This window comes from Gallinula chloropus (assembly GCF_964237585.1).
Source record: "Gallinula chloropus genome assembly, chromosome: 1".
NCBI classification, from domain to species: Eukaryota; Metazoa; Chordata; class Aves; order Gruiformes; family Rallidae; genus Gallinula; species Gallinula chloropus.
The window spans coordinates 181,062,475-181,079,880 of NC_140085.1; the positions used below are offsets into that span (position 1 = coordinate 181,062,475).

Below are 17,406 nucleotides of genomic sequence, written 5' to 3' on the forward strand. Positions count from 1 at the left end.
AAGAGTCAGCAGAAAAAAAGACAAAGTAGAGAAGTAGAGATGCATCTAAAGCTACAGATGAATGCAAATGAAGGGACCGCAGAGCACTGCATATACTATACTGGACAAACTTTCTTGAATTCTTGATGCAGAATTAGTGCCATTGGATTAAATGAGGAGTGTAACAAGGGATATACTGAAGTAATTTGCTCCTAAATGCAACATACATAAGGAGTTTCCTGGAATGATTGATAGGCTTACAATTTATGAATTTCTATAACGACTATCCCTAAGTATGTCCCCAATTCCTCTGCCCCCACCTTTCCCCCATCTAAAATCCATAGGATTTTGACTCTGAAAAGAAACAAAGACCTTGATAGTTAATAGTCTTGAGTACAGCACATCCTCCTTGTACCACTTTTCCTTAAAAGACCCAAGCTTTTCTTCTGTAGCAATACCTGCTGCATGCCTTGCATTGTCTGCTGAAGGAACTGCAGCTGCTGGTCCTTTGTAAGGCTTTCTTCCGTTCGAAAAAGCTGTCCTTTCTCCTGTTTCAGGAGCTCCACTTCATTCCTATAAGCATCCAGCTGCCATCGCAGACTATCGTTCTCTTCCTTTAGCGCGTACGCCTGGGCGGCTAGAGCTAAGAGAAAATGAAAATGTGAAGATATCAGTAAAATGGATTGTTTCCTTACAAATAATGCAGAGGACATTGTCAGGGGAGATGATGATACAGCTGAAAGCCAGTGAGACATTTCGGAGCTGAGACAAGACCCAGCGGAGCTGAAAATGATTAGGTTCTGGCATAGAGTGTAGCTAGGAGGTTATTTCCTGGGATGGAAGGAGCCATAAAGCGACCCTGGATAATTCAAATGCTACTTGCAATCTGGCTGCTAAATTTAAGCTTATAGTTTAGGAAGAAACTGGCATGCAGTCCAAGGGCAATGCACCTACCAACTTTACAACATCTTCCCAGTGATGTTATAGGAACCAATACAACCATTTAGTGTTTATCTAGTGTAGCGGCCAGATGTTCCAATCAGATCCGAGCTAAGGAATTTTGACTACGTAAAGTTGGTGGATTTAATCCCATGAGATAGGAAGTACAGAAATTCCTCTCCAAACTTGCTATGAACTATTTCGTAGCAATGGTTATGAGGAACCATTTAGACAGAAAAATGATGTAATAGAGTAAAATTATATAAAATGCAAATGCTTAAAAAAAGTGTTGGCACTACAAGAACATTACTACATTAAAGGCATTGAAAGACACTTAAGTAATTTCCTTAGGAAGCTCCATTTGGCCCCTTTTCAATTTAGAATGGCATTTTTATTATCATAACTGATAGCAGGTGTTTGTGAAGAAATCGATTAGTATGCAGGGATGGAAATTACATTTGCCAAATGACTTGCACAGTCTGCAATATAAGCTAAAATTTGTGTAGCAAAAGGCAGAAGGCTATAAAGCATGTACTAGGAACATTATTTAAATAAATTATCGGAACATAAATACATATAGGGAAGTGTGGCATTCATTACTTTAGGGATGTGGTTATCATCCTATAGAAGAACCCACTCCTGGTAGTATTTGTACTTGGCAGTAGCAGTGGTCATTTGGCACAGCAAACTGCCATACTATACTATTTTCCTTCTTGGAACCTGGTAACACAACAACATTACAGAGCAGCTGTAATTAAAAAACAACAATCTACCATAGCCAATTCTATCAACATTTGGTAACTGAAGCACATAACTGATTTACATTCCTGATTAAATGATTTCAGGCTTGGTATCACAGAATTCTTTCTTGCCCACCTACAATAGCAATGTGGTTAAACTCCAAATTACAGGAAATTGTCTATTAATTCCATTTGATGTTAGCTCTCTCTTGACTAGACCTTCCGCAGTTAAAGAGTCCCCTGTTCCCCATGATAACATGATTCAACACGTTTGTGAAATTATATCAACACTTAGGTAGAATGTCACAATATTTCATTACCAACAAAAATGTTTAATCTTTGGTAGGAGAAAAATCTACCTTTTTCTCAGATAACTTTTACTAATTTTAAAATAGTACAAATGCACTATCTAAAATAAAGTACAGTTAGTTACTATTCACGGATTGGTTACTGCGCTTCATTCGGATATTCTGCAGAATCTCTCTGGAAGATTTAGCAACAGTTACATTATTGTTACATCAAATAAAATTGTTCTGAAAAGCATGTAATCGTCCTTCCATGACAAAATTTACCCTCAAGAAATGGCAATGATGAGTCCAATGGGCAAATAAAAGGATGATTTTTTTTTTTAAGAGCCAACTAGCTATAATATAAGAAAAGAAAAAATAAAAATAAAAAAGAGGCCAAACAAATAAAAATCTTTAGTCCTCTTTATGAGTAGGACTAAATAGTTTTGGTTGGAAGGGTCATTAAAAGATCATCTACTTCCAAGCCCCCTGCCATGGGCAGGATACCCTCCACTAGACCAGGTTGCCCAAAGCCCCATCCAGCCTGGCCTTGAACACTGCCAGAGAGGGGGCAGCCACAGCTTCTCTGGGCAACCTGTGCCAGGGCTTCACCCCCCTCACAGGGAAGAATTTCTCCCTAATGTCTAATCTAAATCTATTCTCTTTGAGTCTAAAGCTGTTGCCCCTTGCTCTGTCACTACAGGTGTGGGCCCAAGTCTCTCTGTCATTTGTATTCTCTTACTCCTACAATTAGACTCTCTCATGACCTTTTTAGTTGTTTTTGATTTTTTGTTTTGCTTTAAATGTAGTATTTCCAGCTAGAAACTGACCACCCTTCTGCTCTCTGAGATCATGAAAGGAGACCATCATGGACATACTTGTTTTTTCACAGTGGCTTGAGAACAGAAATTAATCTGCTAACCTAAGTCTGCTGCACAAGAAGGGTGTAAAGCCTGTGGTTTTGTTAATAGTCATCCCCACTGAAATGTGGATTAGGATCCAGATTCCACTGAGGTTCAGGCTGTCCTTCCTGGAAAGGCTGATTTTGTGTATTTTTTGGGTCACACTACAGCCCAGTTGTAGAACTCCTTCTTTTTGTCTCCTACTTAACTTCAGGCTACTGAGTAGCACCTGAGACAGCATGAGAAGTCTGCTACAAGGGCAGTGAGTCTGGGAAAACAGATATGGCTATAACATATTGCAAAAGTAAGTCACCTCTAGGTGATGAACCTATTAGGGTTGAAAAAATAACTCATGCAAATAGAACAAGTCACAGTACATATGAGCAGAGAAGGTAATGGTCTGTTTTTCCTGTGGAAACACAATACAGCCTTTTTACTGCTAAAAAAAAATCAGAGTAGTACCTCTGAATGTCAGAATTTTATTTCATTCTTTTAAAATTATATTCAGTATACAGTATTAAAACCTATATGACAATAATTACATTGCAGTAGTACCAAAAATTCCCATCCAAGAATGGGTGCCCTGTTATTTTAGATCGCAGACAACAGAAGAAAAAGGCTGTTTGGAAGAGGTTACAATCTATTTTAAGACAAAATGGAAAAATCTTGACCAACCTACAGTGAGATAATAAGAATACAGCAGAGAGAAGTCTGCGATATTAGGCAGGGTTCCCTGAAGTGTACAATTTCTTATCAACACTAGAATACACCCTAGTGATCTTCCTAGCCGTTTATAATAGGCAATTAAAGACAGAGTCCAAGGTAGAAACATGTCCTTAAATAATGAGGATGCAACATACATAGAAGCAGTGTAACAGAATACTAAATTGTCACAAGCTTTTAAAAGAAATAATTATAGATAAGAGTCCACAAACAATATGGCATTAAAATCATGTAGTTTCTTTGCTATTTAATTTAAAGCTACAGATAGTTGGTTCCTAAAATGTGTGGACAGAGTGGCTAGCAGAAGAGGACACTAAGTCAGAGACAGTCCTCTGGGGGCTCTAGGGGCTCCAGCTCATTCAACACCGAGTAGCTGTCTTAAACAAAATAAAAAACCATCTTTCTCTTGATCTAACATAACTATAATTTGAAGACATTTATATTTTAGTACAGTAGAATTACAATATTTCTGGATTCAGACTAAGACTTTTGATTCCAAATACAATATCTATTATATAGAAAAAGAATTATAATCTATTTTTTATTATATTTCATTTATTAAAATTACATCTAATAATACATAATTTATTACATATATAAAGAAAGGCACTTAATGGAATACTAAATTAAAATCAGAAGATAATTTGGAGGGAAAAGGGTATCTGCGTTATAAAAACTAAATATTTTTCAAAGTTTTACAGAAACTTCTGCTATGACTTCATTGATATAGCTGATGAATATAGATTTAGTTGAAAAAAGTTTACTCAGCTCATCACCAACACTATTTCTCAAGCTCTTTTAACTTTAGTAGTTCAGATAAGCATCTACAAAATCCCACCCTGAGACATGCTAAAAAAAATTTTAGGTTAAAAAGACAAAGATTACTGAAAGCATATATGGAAGACCTATATACAATGAAGCTATATCAGAAGAAAACTCCAACAAGAATCCCAAATAACTGCCTGTGCCATAAGCAGAGGAAAATATTCCTACCTAAACAAACACAGCTGGAAACCAGCTCAACGTACACTTTGCAGCATTTTCACTGAGGGATGCAAAATGATACCTGCCAGTCTCAACTGGCAGCTGGAGGAAGATTAGACATAGGTAAGTGGAGGAAATGTTCCCACTGATATTTTCAGGTCATCTAAGAAGTTAGCACTTTCTTGAGCTGAGGCAGCAGGAATGCAGCAACAGCCTCGGTGGCAAGATAGATAGACCATGTTGGGCACCCAGGCTAGACCCAAGGCAAAAAGACACTCATTTTAAAACAAGACTGACTGATCACAAATCTGCTGAAGTTTAAGGACATCCTCATTGACTGATGTGTCAGAAGAAACAATTAACTTTGTTTTTCTAGGGCATCTAGCTCAGATAGTTAGGAGTGTGCTTTCTTTATGAGTAGGACTGATCTGTACCTTTTACTTTTAGCTGGTACTCTGTCACTACATTTAACCTAATACCTAATAGTGCCTGCTGGAACCAATGTAGACTAAATATTCACAGGTGATACAGGGTAATTGTAGTATCTTATTTCTCACATCATGACATTCCGGCCAGGAAATAAAGTGAATACCCCAGATCTCTGAATGCATTTTATTGAGGAAATTAGGGAGAATCTAAGAATCTACCAGTTTTATTAATGCACATTTGGGCTGTGCATTTCTCATTAGATGATGCCTTAATAACATGACGGTTAATATTAATGGCAGACTACTAATTTGCATACTGGGGACACTGAGTCGAAATGCATGGGCACTAGTTTATCTCAAGAGTCTGAGGCAATCGGGAAGCAGTATCTTTTTTTTTTAAATTGCTTCCTCTATACGTGTATAAAAATGATCACAGAACCAAAAAACTGTGATTATTTGTCTATTATCAGAATTTTGGTCTCTTCTAGTCTCTGTAGCAGAATTTCTCAGTGCTTTGGAACACTAGCCAATGTATTGATACAGCGAGGCTAATGCAAAAAGGTGAGGAGCATATTCCCAAACCTTGCTATCTGAGTTCTACTAATGCCATTAACCTAATTTCTTGACTTAAAAAATAAGGTTTAAAAAGATGTAATGCTCCTTTTGATAACATCAATAAGAAAAGCATCAAAAACTGTCAAAATGATGGTTGTTATTATGGTAATTTTTTGCGTCACTCCCATTGCAAAGCATTTACAATGTCAAAAAAAGCCTCTTGCAAGACACAGCTACTTCTTCAAAGAGTCTTCAGCTTGAGAGACTGAACAAATGTGAGAGGAGAGAAATAGGAACACAAAGTTCACAACTATAAACACAAATAATAAAAGTTATCCTTAGCTTCTAGCTAGCTTGCTGTTTTTCAAATAGATGAACTGTGAAGCAGTACAACCATCAGAAAATCATCAAGGAAAACCGTTTCTGAAGGATCTGGAAAATGATCAGCTATGTCTTGATGCTGTAGAAAACAGGACAAACTATACAACAGTGACATTTGTCATTCATAAGGAAGATAGTCTTAGCAGAAGTATGAAGGGGAGTGTCTTAGGAGATGTCTTGTGCACTATCTTGAGAAAGGGGTCAAGTGAAGGCTAAAGAAAAGGAACTCCTGGAAGTCAAACATGACAAAGGTTTGCGTATGAATTTTGACAGAATAAAGGCAATGGTCAGATTCTAGGAAGAGGTAGGTGGAACAAAGTAGAATTCTGGACCTGAGTTCATATGCAAAGGAAGGGAAAGGAAGTGTGGTAGGACTCCACGTGGTAGCACAAGAAAGGTGGTGGCATTTTTAACAGCTACTGAGTGTAAGGAAGAAAAGTTCAGAAGTGAGTAAAGGGCTCAATTTCATGTTGAATGGCAAGTCAGGAAATTATGGCATTAAGACTGGGGCTACCTTGAAAGAAAAAACTTCCATTTCCATAGACAAGATGGAACCACTGGACACTCATTGATTTTTACCATGTAAGTGCTGCAGCCCACAGGAAATTAATCCTTGTGCTACAGCCTGAGAGATCTACTGTAGCAGGGGACATGTGAGGTGATGCCTTGAAGGACGTGGGGAGGTTGGTTTTGCAGGAGTCTGGGCGGTAGTGGGAAGGAAGGCACAACTCTTGTTGCAGTTGGAAAGCTGGATGGCCTCTGAGATAGGGACGTGCACTGAGCAACCAGAGAAGCATGAACCTGTATCTCCACTGTGAACCGTCAAAGCTGAGCCCGTCTCTGTATTGTCCCCTAATTGTCAGCTCCTGGCAGAATTAAAGCTGAGGCCCTTATGACTTAGAACTGCCCAAGTATAGAACCACTTGTCTCACAGCTGACTTTTGTAAACCCTACAATAAAACCTGAGCTCTGAGAACAGATTTTAGTTACATGTGCTCTGTGCCTAGTACAAAGACTTTTGGGAAAGCAACCCTTTGGTGGCATCTTCGAGAAGCTTTCTGGAAGAGTCAGACTAAGCTACACCTTCACCACTTTGAGGCACTGCCTCAGCACACTCTGCAACAACGTCAGGCCTCTGAGACCTCCAAAGTTTAAAGTGCCTTTGATCTATTGTCTTCCTAGAGGACACTTTCTTTTCTCTATGAACAGTTAATAAATGCCTGATCATGAGAAACAATAGCACTCAGACGTCAATGATGGGTGCATAGAAATATGTCTGCTACTGTCAGATAAAGGCAACATTATTCCTACACTGCATCTTTAATAAATGCCTTTTCCATTGTTCTCCCATGTTTCCACAAAAATAGACTCTGTCATTTGGCTTTAAAAAAAAATAAATCCTTTGGTTAGAGCTTGAAAGCAGACGGCTAACTAGCCTAAATAAACTCTGAAAACAGAATTAGAATGGTATAAAAATAAATAATTTGGGGCAATTACAAGCCAACCCAGCCATGAACAACTTTTTCTTTCCCCCTTCAGACATAATGTAACCAAAGAATGAAGCAATTTCCACATTTTCTTTCCCTGACATTAGGCACATTTCATTTGACTCTCTCAATACCTGCAAAAGTAAACTCTGAGGGCACTAATTATCCTATATGTGAAGAGGTTATTGTCATTAATGTTAGTGCGAGTAAGGGTCTGCACCCTGAGAGGGGGATTTACTTTTTTATAAAATCTGCTTGATTCAGGTGCAGTTAAGTCCTTCCCCCACCATGCAGCCTATGCTCAATGCAGAGAAGCTCATTATACCAGTAACATTCATGATGATACCAGATGTTCAAAATGAATACTCATGAGAATTATTTTCAGGCTTCTCATTCACACAAAACTTGCTGGCGAACAATTAGTAAATGGAAAGATGCTGCCAAAAAAAAAAAGAAAAAAAGAAAAAAAGAAAAAAAACAAAAAAAGAAAAAAGAAAAAAAAAAGACAAGAAGAAAAGAAAAAAGAAAAATTGTGTCATCATTTAACTGCGATTTTGTCCATTCCACCCTGTTCAGACAGATGTAACCATCAAGAAACCAGAGTTTCTCTGATGAGAGATTTTTCTCAGTTTACAAAACTTCTTTCTGTGCAGCAGACTTCCCCAATAGCACGCTGTTCTTTCCCAGGTTTACCACACATGTGGCTCACCAGTAATTTATTTCTTGTGTAATGAAGCATATCTCTTCCCAAATAGCAAAGAAGATGTAGGGAAAGGGAGGGCAGATTACAGTTCAGCTGGGCCTAATAACAAAAAACATCACGCAAATGCTGGCTCTGCAGTGGACTAAGAATGCCCCAGAGAGCAGCGCTGCCAGCTCCTGTGGTGTTATGATGAGTTTCACAATATCTGACATTTCATTTAAAGCCCTAGAGAGATCATTAACTGAAAACCTCTGCTTTAAGTTTCTGGACTAGTGACTTCCCAACTTTCTAGACTGTGGATCTATACCAGCTCTCTGCATTTCACCACGCTCTCACAAATTGACTTTTAATTTTAAAAAAAACCCCAAACCAACAAAGAAAGAACTAATAAGGGAATTTAATCTGTTTTAGCCAGTCCTGGAATAAGGAACCAACTTTCTCTAAAAGGCAAAAAAGATAGAAAACTCATTTCCCATTCAAGCCAAACTTTCTAGCCCTCTGTACCTTACTGTTTTGCATCTGTACTAGTTCTCCTCCTTCAGCTCCAAATGCATGAGACCATCTCTTTCTTCATTTGTAATTCCCACTTGTCTGACATTTCCAGATGTTGCTCTCTTCCCTGGCTCATACTTATTTTGCAGTACATTCTCCAGTCCCCTCTTACCAGGTACCATTCTAGGTAAATTGCAGCATTAAGTGTTTTTGGACTTTTCCTACAAAAATGTCACATTGCGTTACCAAAATGCATATTTAGGATTTGGAAGAGACCACCTTGTTCTAGTAATATCAAAGCTTGTCACATTTTAGGTCTATTTTACTTGACAGCATCTCTTTGGAGAACAGGAATCTACCTAGCTCATAAATGATATTTTGACAGTTCCAAGTTAATCTGCCCATGGAGACTAGTTTCTCCAGGTCACCTCTTCAAAGCAAAGGGCCCTTGTTTCCTCTCCTTTTTGGATTGAGTTTTTTTCTACTACCAGCCATGATATGAACCAAGCCCAACAGAGTTAGCTCTGCAGAGACAGCTATGATGGGTGGGCTGTTTGTTGGGTTGGTTGTTGCATTGCCTTTTGTGCTTGGTTCTACTCTTGAACTAGGGGTGTAGGAAGCAAGCCATCATAAGAAAATTGCAGGGGTATAACTTTGATCAAAAATAGTATCAATTCTCAGGTATTTTCAAAATTCAGTAAAAATCACTCCTTCTCAATGCTTATTAGAGTATTTGGTTTGTGATTAGATGAATATTTGAGATACTTACGCTTTATGTTTACTAATAACAGCTGCTTTATTTAAATATAATTAATCAAGCAGTGAATCTCTTTTAGAGGCTCTGCTTTTCTTCTCCTAATTGAGAAATAGGCCTATTGCAACATTTTTACAGAGATCAGGGTTTAAAGAAGCCAGCAAAGATGGGACTTTTTCTTCTGATATTAAATAATTATTCTATTCCTGCAACACAAAAAATGAACTGCGGAGATTTTAGTCTCAAGGTGGAAGGAACATGTTCACTGAAGAAAAGTGCTGGTTACTGGGGAGATGCCAAGAGGCATTGAAGACCCTCTCCCACATCAGTAATGGAAAAAAACTGCTTGTATTAAGGGTGCTTTGCAACTGAGGGTACAGACATCTGAACTCTCCATGGCACAAGAGATGCTGATGAATGCTCAGAGTTTCATATATATTATGTTATTCTTATGTATATTGCATAAATGATTTGTATGTGTGTGTCTACATTTGACAAATTACTTTAGGATATTCATACATCATTGTATATAGGTAAACCTCTGTATAGGTGGGTTACTCATGGTTATGTCTTAGGCATCAAAGTAATTACCATGTTTTTATTCAGACTTTAACAATAAACACTAGCATGTCCAAGACACATGGCTGTATTGCCACTGTTGGCATTTGAAGTAGGAATTGCATTCAGGCTCAGCAGCACTGTGACAACTGGAAAAAAAATCTGTAGGATTGATACAAATATGAAGAAAATATCATTGCTACTTGGACACAGACTTGTCAATGTGCACATGAATTTCTCAATTTTGTCACATTCATTAGGGAAGAAAGGGCTGATCTGAATGTTTTAAGTGACTGTAATGTTTTGAATTGTTTTCATTTATAATAGGCAAATGTTTTTTTCATAAAAGTGTTTTCGATGAATGTGAGGATAAACCGCCTTTGTATAAAATTCTCTTGCACCTTAGATCACAGGAGAACATTTGTCCATCTATGTCTCTGACCTTGTACTGGATTGGAGGGCTGAGATAATTTTTCTTTTAAAATTGTGCATAACACTGAAATACCTGCCTACTCACTTCGGTCTTAGATAAAAATGCATCCTTAATATAAGATTCAGTTTTTACCCCCTCAGAAGGCAAAAGCAAATAAGCACACGGGGGTTGGACTCGATGATCTCTGGAGGTCCCTTCCAACCCCTATGATTCTGTGAAGCTTGCAATTTCTTGACTCTCATACAGAACATTTATTGAGCCATTTGTCCTTTGCATGAATGGAATGGTGTCCAGAAGAGCTGTATCTGTACCTTGTTTTCCCTGGTCCATCCTGCCTTCTGCATATTCATTATCTGTAAATAGAAGCCACTGAGCTTCTCCACATTTTAAGTATGTTTAGTAGGTACTTTCTCAGCTACTGAAAGATAAAATGTGTTGCAGACTTGCATATGACAGGGTTCTACAGAGCTTAGTGGTGCTTCCAGTCCTTTCAGAAATAATTTACTGAAATTTGCAAAAAAATGTGTAACTGTGAAGCGTTAACTGTGAAATACTCTGTGTACCAGACTTTCTGGGTAAGCCACTGCTTGGGACTTTGTATCTGTGGGTGTTGAGCAAAAGGTAAGCGCAAACACTACAAGCAGCACGCAGTAGCTTGTGGGATCAAGGTCTAACAGCACAGACATCTCAAAACCTATCAACAAAACATGATGAGACAGATGACTATCTGATAATAGAACAACATGGAGAGAGCTATTGCTTTTTATCATGTTCTTCCTCAACTGTTAAAAGTGCTCACTTGTCTCCAGAGCTCAGACAAATTTAAGAGGGAAGACAGTCCATATCTGACACATGACAAAGAAGGAATGAAGATACCGATGTTGTGGAGTAGCAACAACCCAAATCTCTTCCAAGAGATCCTTGGTTGACATGTGAGGTTGGCACTTGGCAGTTGTAGAATCAGCTCAGCAATCACTGTAAAGATATGCCTGGCACAGTTCTTGCACTTGATGCGACTTGCCATGCATCAAATATAGGGACAGTTGAATGAAACCCAAAAGGATTGAAAACTTTTTGACCATTGAAAGGAAAAGAAAAAAAAAAGGGGGGGGGGGGGGGTGGCAACCCCCGCCCCCCAAATATCGAAACAAAACAAACCATGCTTCTTTTAATATGGAAGCAGCAAGTACTCCTCCTTTAGGGCTCTATACGATGGGTAATAATTAATGGGTGCAATCCGGAACATAGGAAGTTCCATGTGAATATAAGGAGGAACTTTTTCACTGTGAGGGAGATGGAGCATTGGAACAGTCTGCCAAGAGAGGTTGTGGAGTATCCTTCTCTGGAGACTCTGTTCCTGTGTGATTTAGTCTAGGTGATCCTGCTCTGGCAGAGTGGTTGGACTAGATGATATTTTGAGGTCCTTTTCAACTCCTAATGTTCTGTGACTCTGTGATTCTGCATTCAAGGAGTCACATGCTGGTATTTCAGTCAGTTATTTTACACTTGAAATGGCTTTTCTTTTTTCTCTTTTCCCTCTGCCATGAACCTAAACCCAAGTAAAACTAAAAGAAGATCACTCACCTCCAAGTAGCTTTGAATCCACTTGGCTTTCAACTTGAACCAAATCCTTCAACATATTAGTCATGAAAATGCTATACAATGGGTACATGTCATTGGTAAGAATCGTATGTTCTTGAGATGGTCTTTAAGCCAAAACCTAAGAGCCGGACAGGAAGAAATTCCTCTGAATCTAAGCTTCATTCACCAACTACTAGTAGTTTAGGGAGTTTCTGTGGCCAACCAGCTTGAAGCATGAGTTCTGCTGGGTGTGTTTTTAACTGCTGGCATGCAACCACAGCACAGACTGCCAGTCAGAAGGACAGGCACAGGAACAAGAAGCTGCAAGCTTTGAAAAAGAGGCTTTTAATGCTTTGGAAACTTCACCCAGCCTTGCATGTCTCATTTCTTTTCTGCCCAGAGAAACAGTGGCTGCCCCATCCCTGGAGGTGTTCAAGGCCAGGTTGGATGGGGTCCTGGGCAATCTTATCTAGATCATGCCTGGAGGTTGTTGGCACTGCCTGTGGCAGGGGGTTGGAACTCTATGATCCTTGGGGTCCCTTCCAACCCAGACCATTCTATGATTCTATGATTTTATGACATAAGGATGATCCCCAAACCTGCAGTTATGACTTGAGAAGGTTCTACTGACGCTGGAAAAGACTCTGCTTTCTGATCATTATCTCCTCTGACACTTTAGCAATGGCTGATGTTTCTTGGATTTAAAGGCAGATAAGAAGTTACCTAAATCTCCACCTCAAGCAATATCTGCAAGCTTCTCTAGTATGTTGGGGTGAAAAGGGTTTCTAAAAACAAGAGGGCATGAAGGGCAGCATAATTAAGGAAACCTAAACCCAAGAGCTTAGTTTAAACAATGGTAAAAATGATCTTGCGTAGGAGGTCAGAAATAGGGTTTATGATGAAGTCAGTTTTGAAGAAAACTGTTCTTAATGCTCTGTTCAGAATCAACCATCTTCACTGTTACAAACAGGGCTCATTCTCTTGAAGGCTAAATATGAGAGTAAGAGCACAAAAGCTTTGAATTGAAGAGGGCACTATAAGGAAGGTCATTTTATAGAAAGCATGAAATGTAATTTGGAGAAGAATACTAATACCAGCTATATCAGATTGTGAGGAAGCTGAAAACAGCATATGTTCTAATATGGTCTTTTATTGATTTTGCTGCCAACATCCCACTTCAACAATGTTACAGCCACACTTCAGGATTCTTAATGGAGGGGGATGGAGAAAATCAATATACAGAGCTTGCTTCTGCTCCCATTGAAGTCAATGTGAGTTCCATTATTAACTGCAATGAGCACAGGACAGAGTTCAGACTGTTTTGTCACTTTGCGTTTGTTTTTTCTTTACCTTTTTATTTAACCTCCTCAGGGGCAATGTGTACTGTTATGCTATGTTTTAGAGAAGTCCCATTTAAATAGGGCAATTCCCTATCAAACTGGAAGTCTACACATTCAGAAATTATGCCCTGCTTTATGCAACCTAATGAAAAATTATAGCCTGTACCCTGGACTGGGAAAGTTATAATAAAAGATAGAGGATTTGAAATAAATTCTAATAACAAAATCATTTCTTTCTTAAATATATTTTCATTCAGATACAAAGCAAATAAAAACAGTTTAGCTTTCACTGACTTGTAAAATACTGCTTCAATGTGCATTGTTTGCCTTATTACAAATAGGGGGGTGAACCCAAACTTCTTTTCACTACCACTTTAATGCTATTTACACAGAATGAAATATGCTAAAATTACCTCCAAAAATTATAAGCATCATCTTCATTCCAACAATATGCTGTTAATTTTGTTCTAGCATGAACGCAAAACATATTTTAACATGCTGTCAAAATGAGATACTAAGAATGTCAATAAAATGACACTAAAATAAATGTAAATTTAGATTGCTGTCACAAGTGGCTGCTTGGTTTTGTGAAGATGTTAGGTTGCTATAGTATTTTCCATAGCAACTTTGCATCTTATTACATAAATAATCCCTCAGTGTCCTTAAAGCTTACTAAAAACAGGATTAAATCTATTCTCATATGTAATGATCTTGCATAAAACCTTATCAGTATGAAATACCCAGAAAACATGATAAAATGTAATCTAGATAATAGTATTTCTGGCAGTTGAAAAGCATCAAAGCACAACAGACTTGTTTTGTAGTAAACGGGACAGCCTCCTAAAACCCATATTAGGGAAATGCCTTTGAAGTGTTTCCTCTAAAAATTTAAAGTTAGATTAACCCCCTCACTGCCATGTCCACAGGAGCAGCACAGGCGTTCATCCCAAAGCCAATCTGTTCTGCACAATCCAGAGGAACCCTCCAAGTACCTGGGACAGGACAAGGCTGTCTCTATTCCCTATGGAAGACAGCCTTGACAACCACCTTCAACTCCGCTTCATCAAGGTATTTCTGCTCAATTCAGCTGCACAAGAAGCATTATTAGAGCCAAATGGACTTAAAACCAGGGGCATAAAATTAGGACCCTGCCTACATGCTTCCTGGATTTCAGACTATTTTTGTAAAAGCTGTGGGAAAAATGGAATGCATTTTAAGGCACGAAATTGGAGTCTGCCTGATGATAACAGCTCTGAACTGGCATGCTGTGAAAGACACTAGAGCAGACTTTTCCCAGCATAGGGGTGAGTAATCATCTTGTGCTGCTTTCTAGTGATCATCCCTGATGGTCCCAGGGAGCAGAGCTGATTGTCTGTGGTGTCCAGAGCATTTCCATTCAAAGAGAAGTTACTCCACTCACAATGCTCAAAAGGATTGTTTGGCTGTCTTCTCTGGCCAGAGAAGGGACTGTGTCAGTACAGTGGCAATTCAGAGCTTCAGATGTTAAATATGTTCTTTTCTTCATGCTTGCTTATAAATTCTGGTTCACAGTATCTGTTAACAGGGTTTATTTCTTCATATGATTTTATATGTTTATTACCACAGGGCTGATTATGACAGCAGCTGCTGATGGCTTTGAAATGTTACTGGAGGAAAAAAGCAATGCTAGACTGTAAATTTCTAAAGTAAACACATTTTCTTATTTTACATTATCTTCATCACAAGTGTTTACAAGGAAAAATGAAAAATTATAGGCTTGTTAAATATCAGCATCACAGTAACAAAATCTGATGCCAAAAAGCTATAGAATGGAGAGGTAAAAAATTAAAATCAGACTTATGTTTCATACAAAATTTCCCATAAAACCCAGAAGATAAGATTTATAAGAAAAGAAGGGAGAAATATAGCCAGGATCAGGAAGAAGAGGAAGATCTGACAAGAGTTCTACCGTAACACTGGACCAGCCAGAAGAAAAAGAAGAGCAAAGCTCAGCTCCACACAGCTGGGGCTCAGCAATTTCTATTGAAAGTTGTAACAAGCTATATAAAGCTTTCCTACCAGTTTAATCCAGCTATAAAACAGTTTTCATTTCACATGTGCATCTCTGCATTCACACAAGCCTTAGAGAATGAAAAAAAGGACTGAGTTGCAGAGAAAGGATGAACATGCATCACACAGATCACTTTGGTGTTGTTTCAGGCTTTCCTTGAAGACTTGCCAGGCTTGCAACTTTTAAGATAAACCTACAAACAAAATCCCAAAGTCTGTTTTATGCTGTGAGCACCAGGGTGCAATTTTCAATACTGACTTTCATAAGGACTTACACTCTTCTTTGAGATGGGACTGCCCACTATTCAGCCTGTCTCCTATGGCAAGTGACTTAGCTGATGCTGCAAAACACAACAGATCTGTTCAGGAGAGCACTTAAAAGATCCAGGGTACTGTTCAAGACACACTGGGCTTCGATGTTTAAATATGGTGACTATTTTAGGTATATTTGAGAATCCTGCCATAGAGGATGTCCGTCCTGACTTGGAAGGCAGCACTAATCCTACATGTTCAAACCAGGCTTATGCTACAAAACTTGCAATTTTTTACTGGCACACAGTCTCCAAGATGGTTTGAGGTTATTTCACCACAGGGAATATAAAGGTGGTGAAGGGATCTATAGGCAAGACTGTTCAGACAGAGAGACCCCTGTATCAAGGTGCTTAATACCCACATGAACAGGTCAGGCAGTGGATGAGTGAAAGGAAGCACTGTTACCTCAATTTGATAGTAGGGAACAAACGTAACACAAATTCATTGATTAGTCCTGGCAGGGGGTATGTAGCTGGGATTTGACCCAGAGCTCTGGGATCTCAGTCAAAAGCCTTAATCACACGATCATCCTTCCTGTGTCCCTCTGCAAGCACAATTCACTAAAGCAATTCTGAGGTGCCAGCTGCAGCCTCTCAGTGAAACCAGGTTTCCTAGAAATAATGCTACTTCGCAGAGGACTGCAAAAGGAAGAGATTAACCCACCCCCCTTAAAGTAAAATTACAGGTACCTTCTAGGCATAAACCAAACTTCAGCTCTTTTCTACAACATGCAGCTTCATTTCACTAATTCTTAAAATTACTTCAGAAGCTTTTACAAGTGGATCCTTGCTCCCGGTGCCAGCAGGTGGGAGACGAAGCATACTGATTGTTCTGAAGATTTTTGTATATCATCTATATCATCTAGACTCCAGCACTAGATCTCTTTTGTTTTTTTCCCCGAGCTAATGCTTCAATAGCTGCACCTTGACTTTCAAATGTATTAAGTGAGTTGCCAGTCATCTTTATTATTTTTTTCTTAGCAATCTCCTGGCTTTACTTCAGCAATCCTCTTGTACCTTTCAAACTTCAAAATCCACGTTGCAGAAAAATCACTGTTTGAAGGCTGAAATTTGGAGGAATAAAATCATTCTAAATGAATAGTTGATCCCACAGGTGAGATTCGGTCAGTCTCAGGTCAGCATTTTGCCAGCTTTCCCTGTAGAGTAAATGACCTTTTGTCTGTGAAACCAGGAGGATTTCCTATAAGCTAAGGATGTTTGCTAGTTCAGCCAACTTACTCTTTTCCCTTGGGGGGTCTTCAAGGGATCCTGGCAGCAGTTTGAGATGTTCTCCAAAAGAAAAAGCAGGTAGTAATGCCTTTCTTTTCCTTAAAGGTTGCACATGATAGAAAAGGGCACTAAGTCTTCTAAAGGAGAATGACCTGTAAAACACCTCGAGGAGCAGAAGGTCTTTGGAGGTAGTGCCCCAACCCTACAGCATGGACTCGAGGGTGGAAGTCAGGTCCAGGAGACTAATAGTCACCATTCTCATTCCAGCTCTGCCACTGAATCACTGCTACGAGTAAATCAAGTACACGAACAACTAGGAGAAAAGCAATCGGCAGGTGAAGGAGGAAGATTTGAGTCTAGAAGGGAGTGACACACTTTGCAACAAAGTCCCCCTGGATCTGTTCTGCACTGTCACAGGTAGCAAACCCAAACAAACAGCTATTAGTAGATTTCTAATACCCACCACAACTCAATCACATTCCTTGCAGAATGTGCAGAAAATATGCGAGCTGCTCTTGCTAACAGCTTTTTCGTGGTCTACCCCAACCCC

At 38.9% G+C, this 17,406-nt stretch overlaps 1 protein-coding gene across 1 annotated transcript in view; it reads right to left on the bottom strand.

Annotated features, from left to right (window-relative positions):
- Window positions 1–17,406, bottom strand: part of ENOX1 (ecto-NOX disulfide-thiol exchanger 1) — a gene marked incomplete at its 3' end in the record, with an annotated part of 141,719 nt that overhangs the window by 43,387 nt on the left and 80,926 nt on the right. Inside the window, exon 8 of the mRNA XM_084274476.1 lies at window positions 438–622. Coding sequence (XP_084130602.1) covers window positions 438–622 — 185 coding nt within the window. The remainder of the gene's footprint in view (window positions 1–437; window positions 623–17,406) is intronic.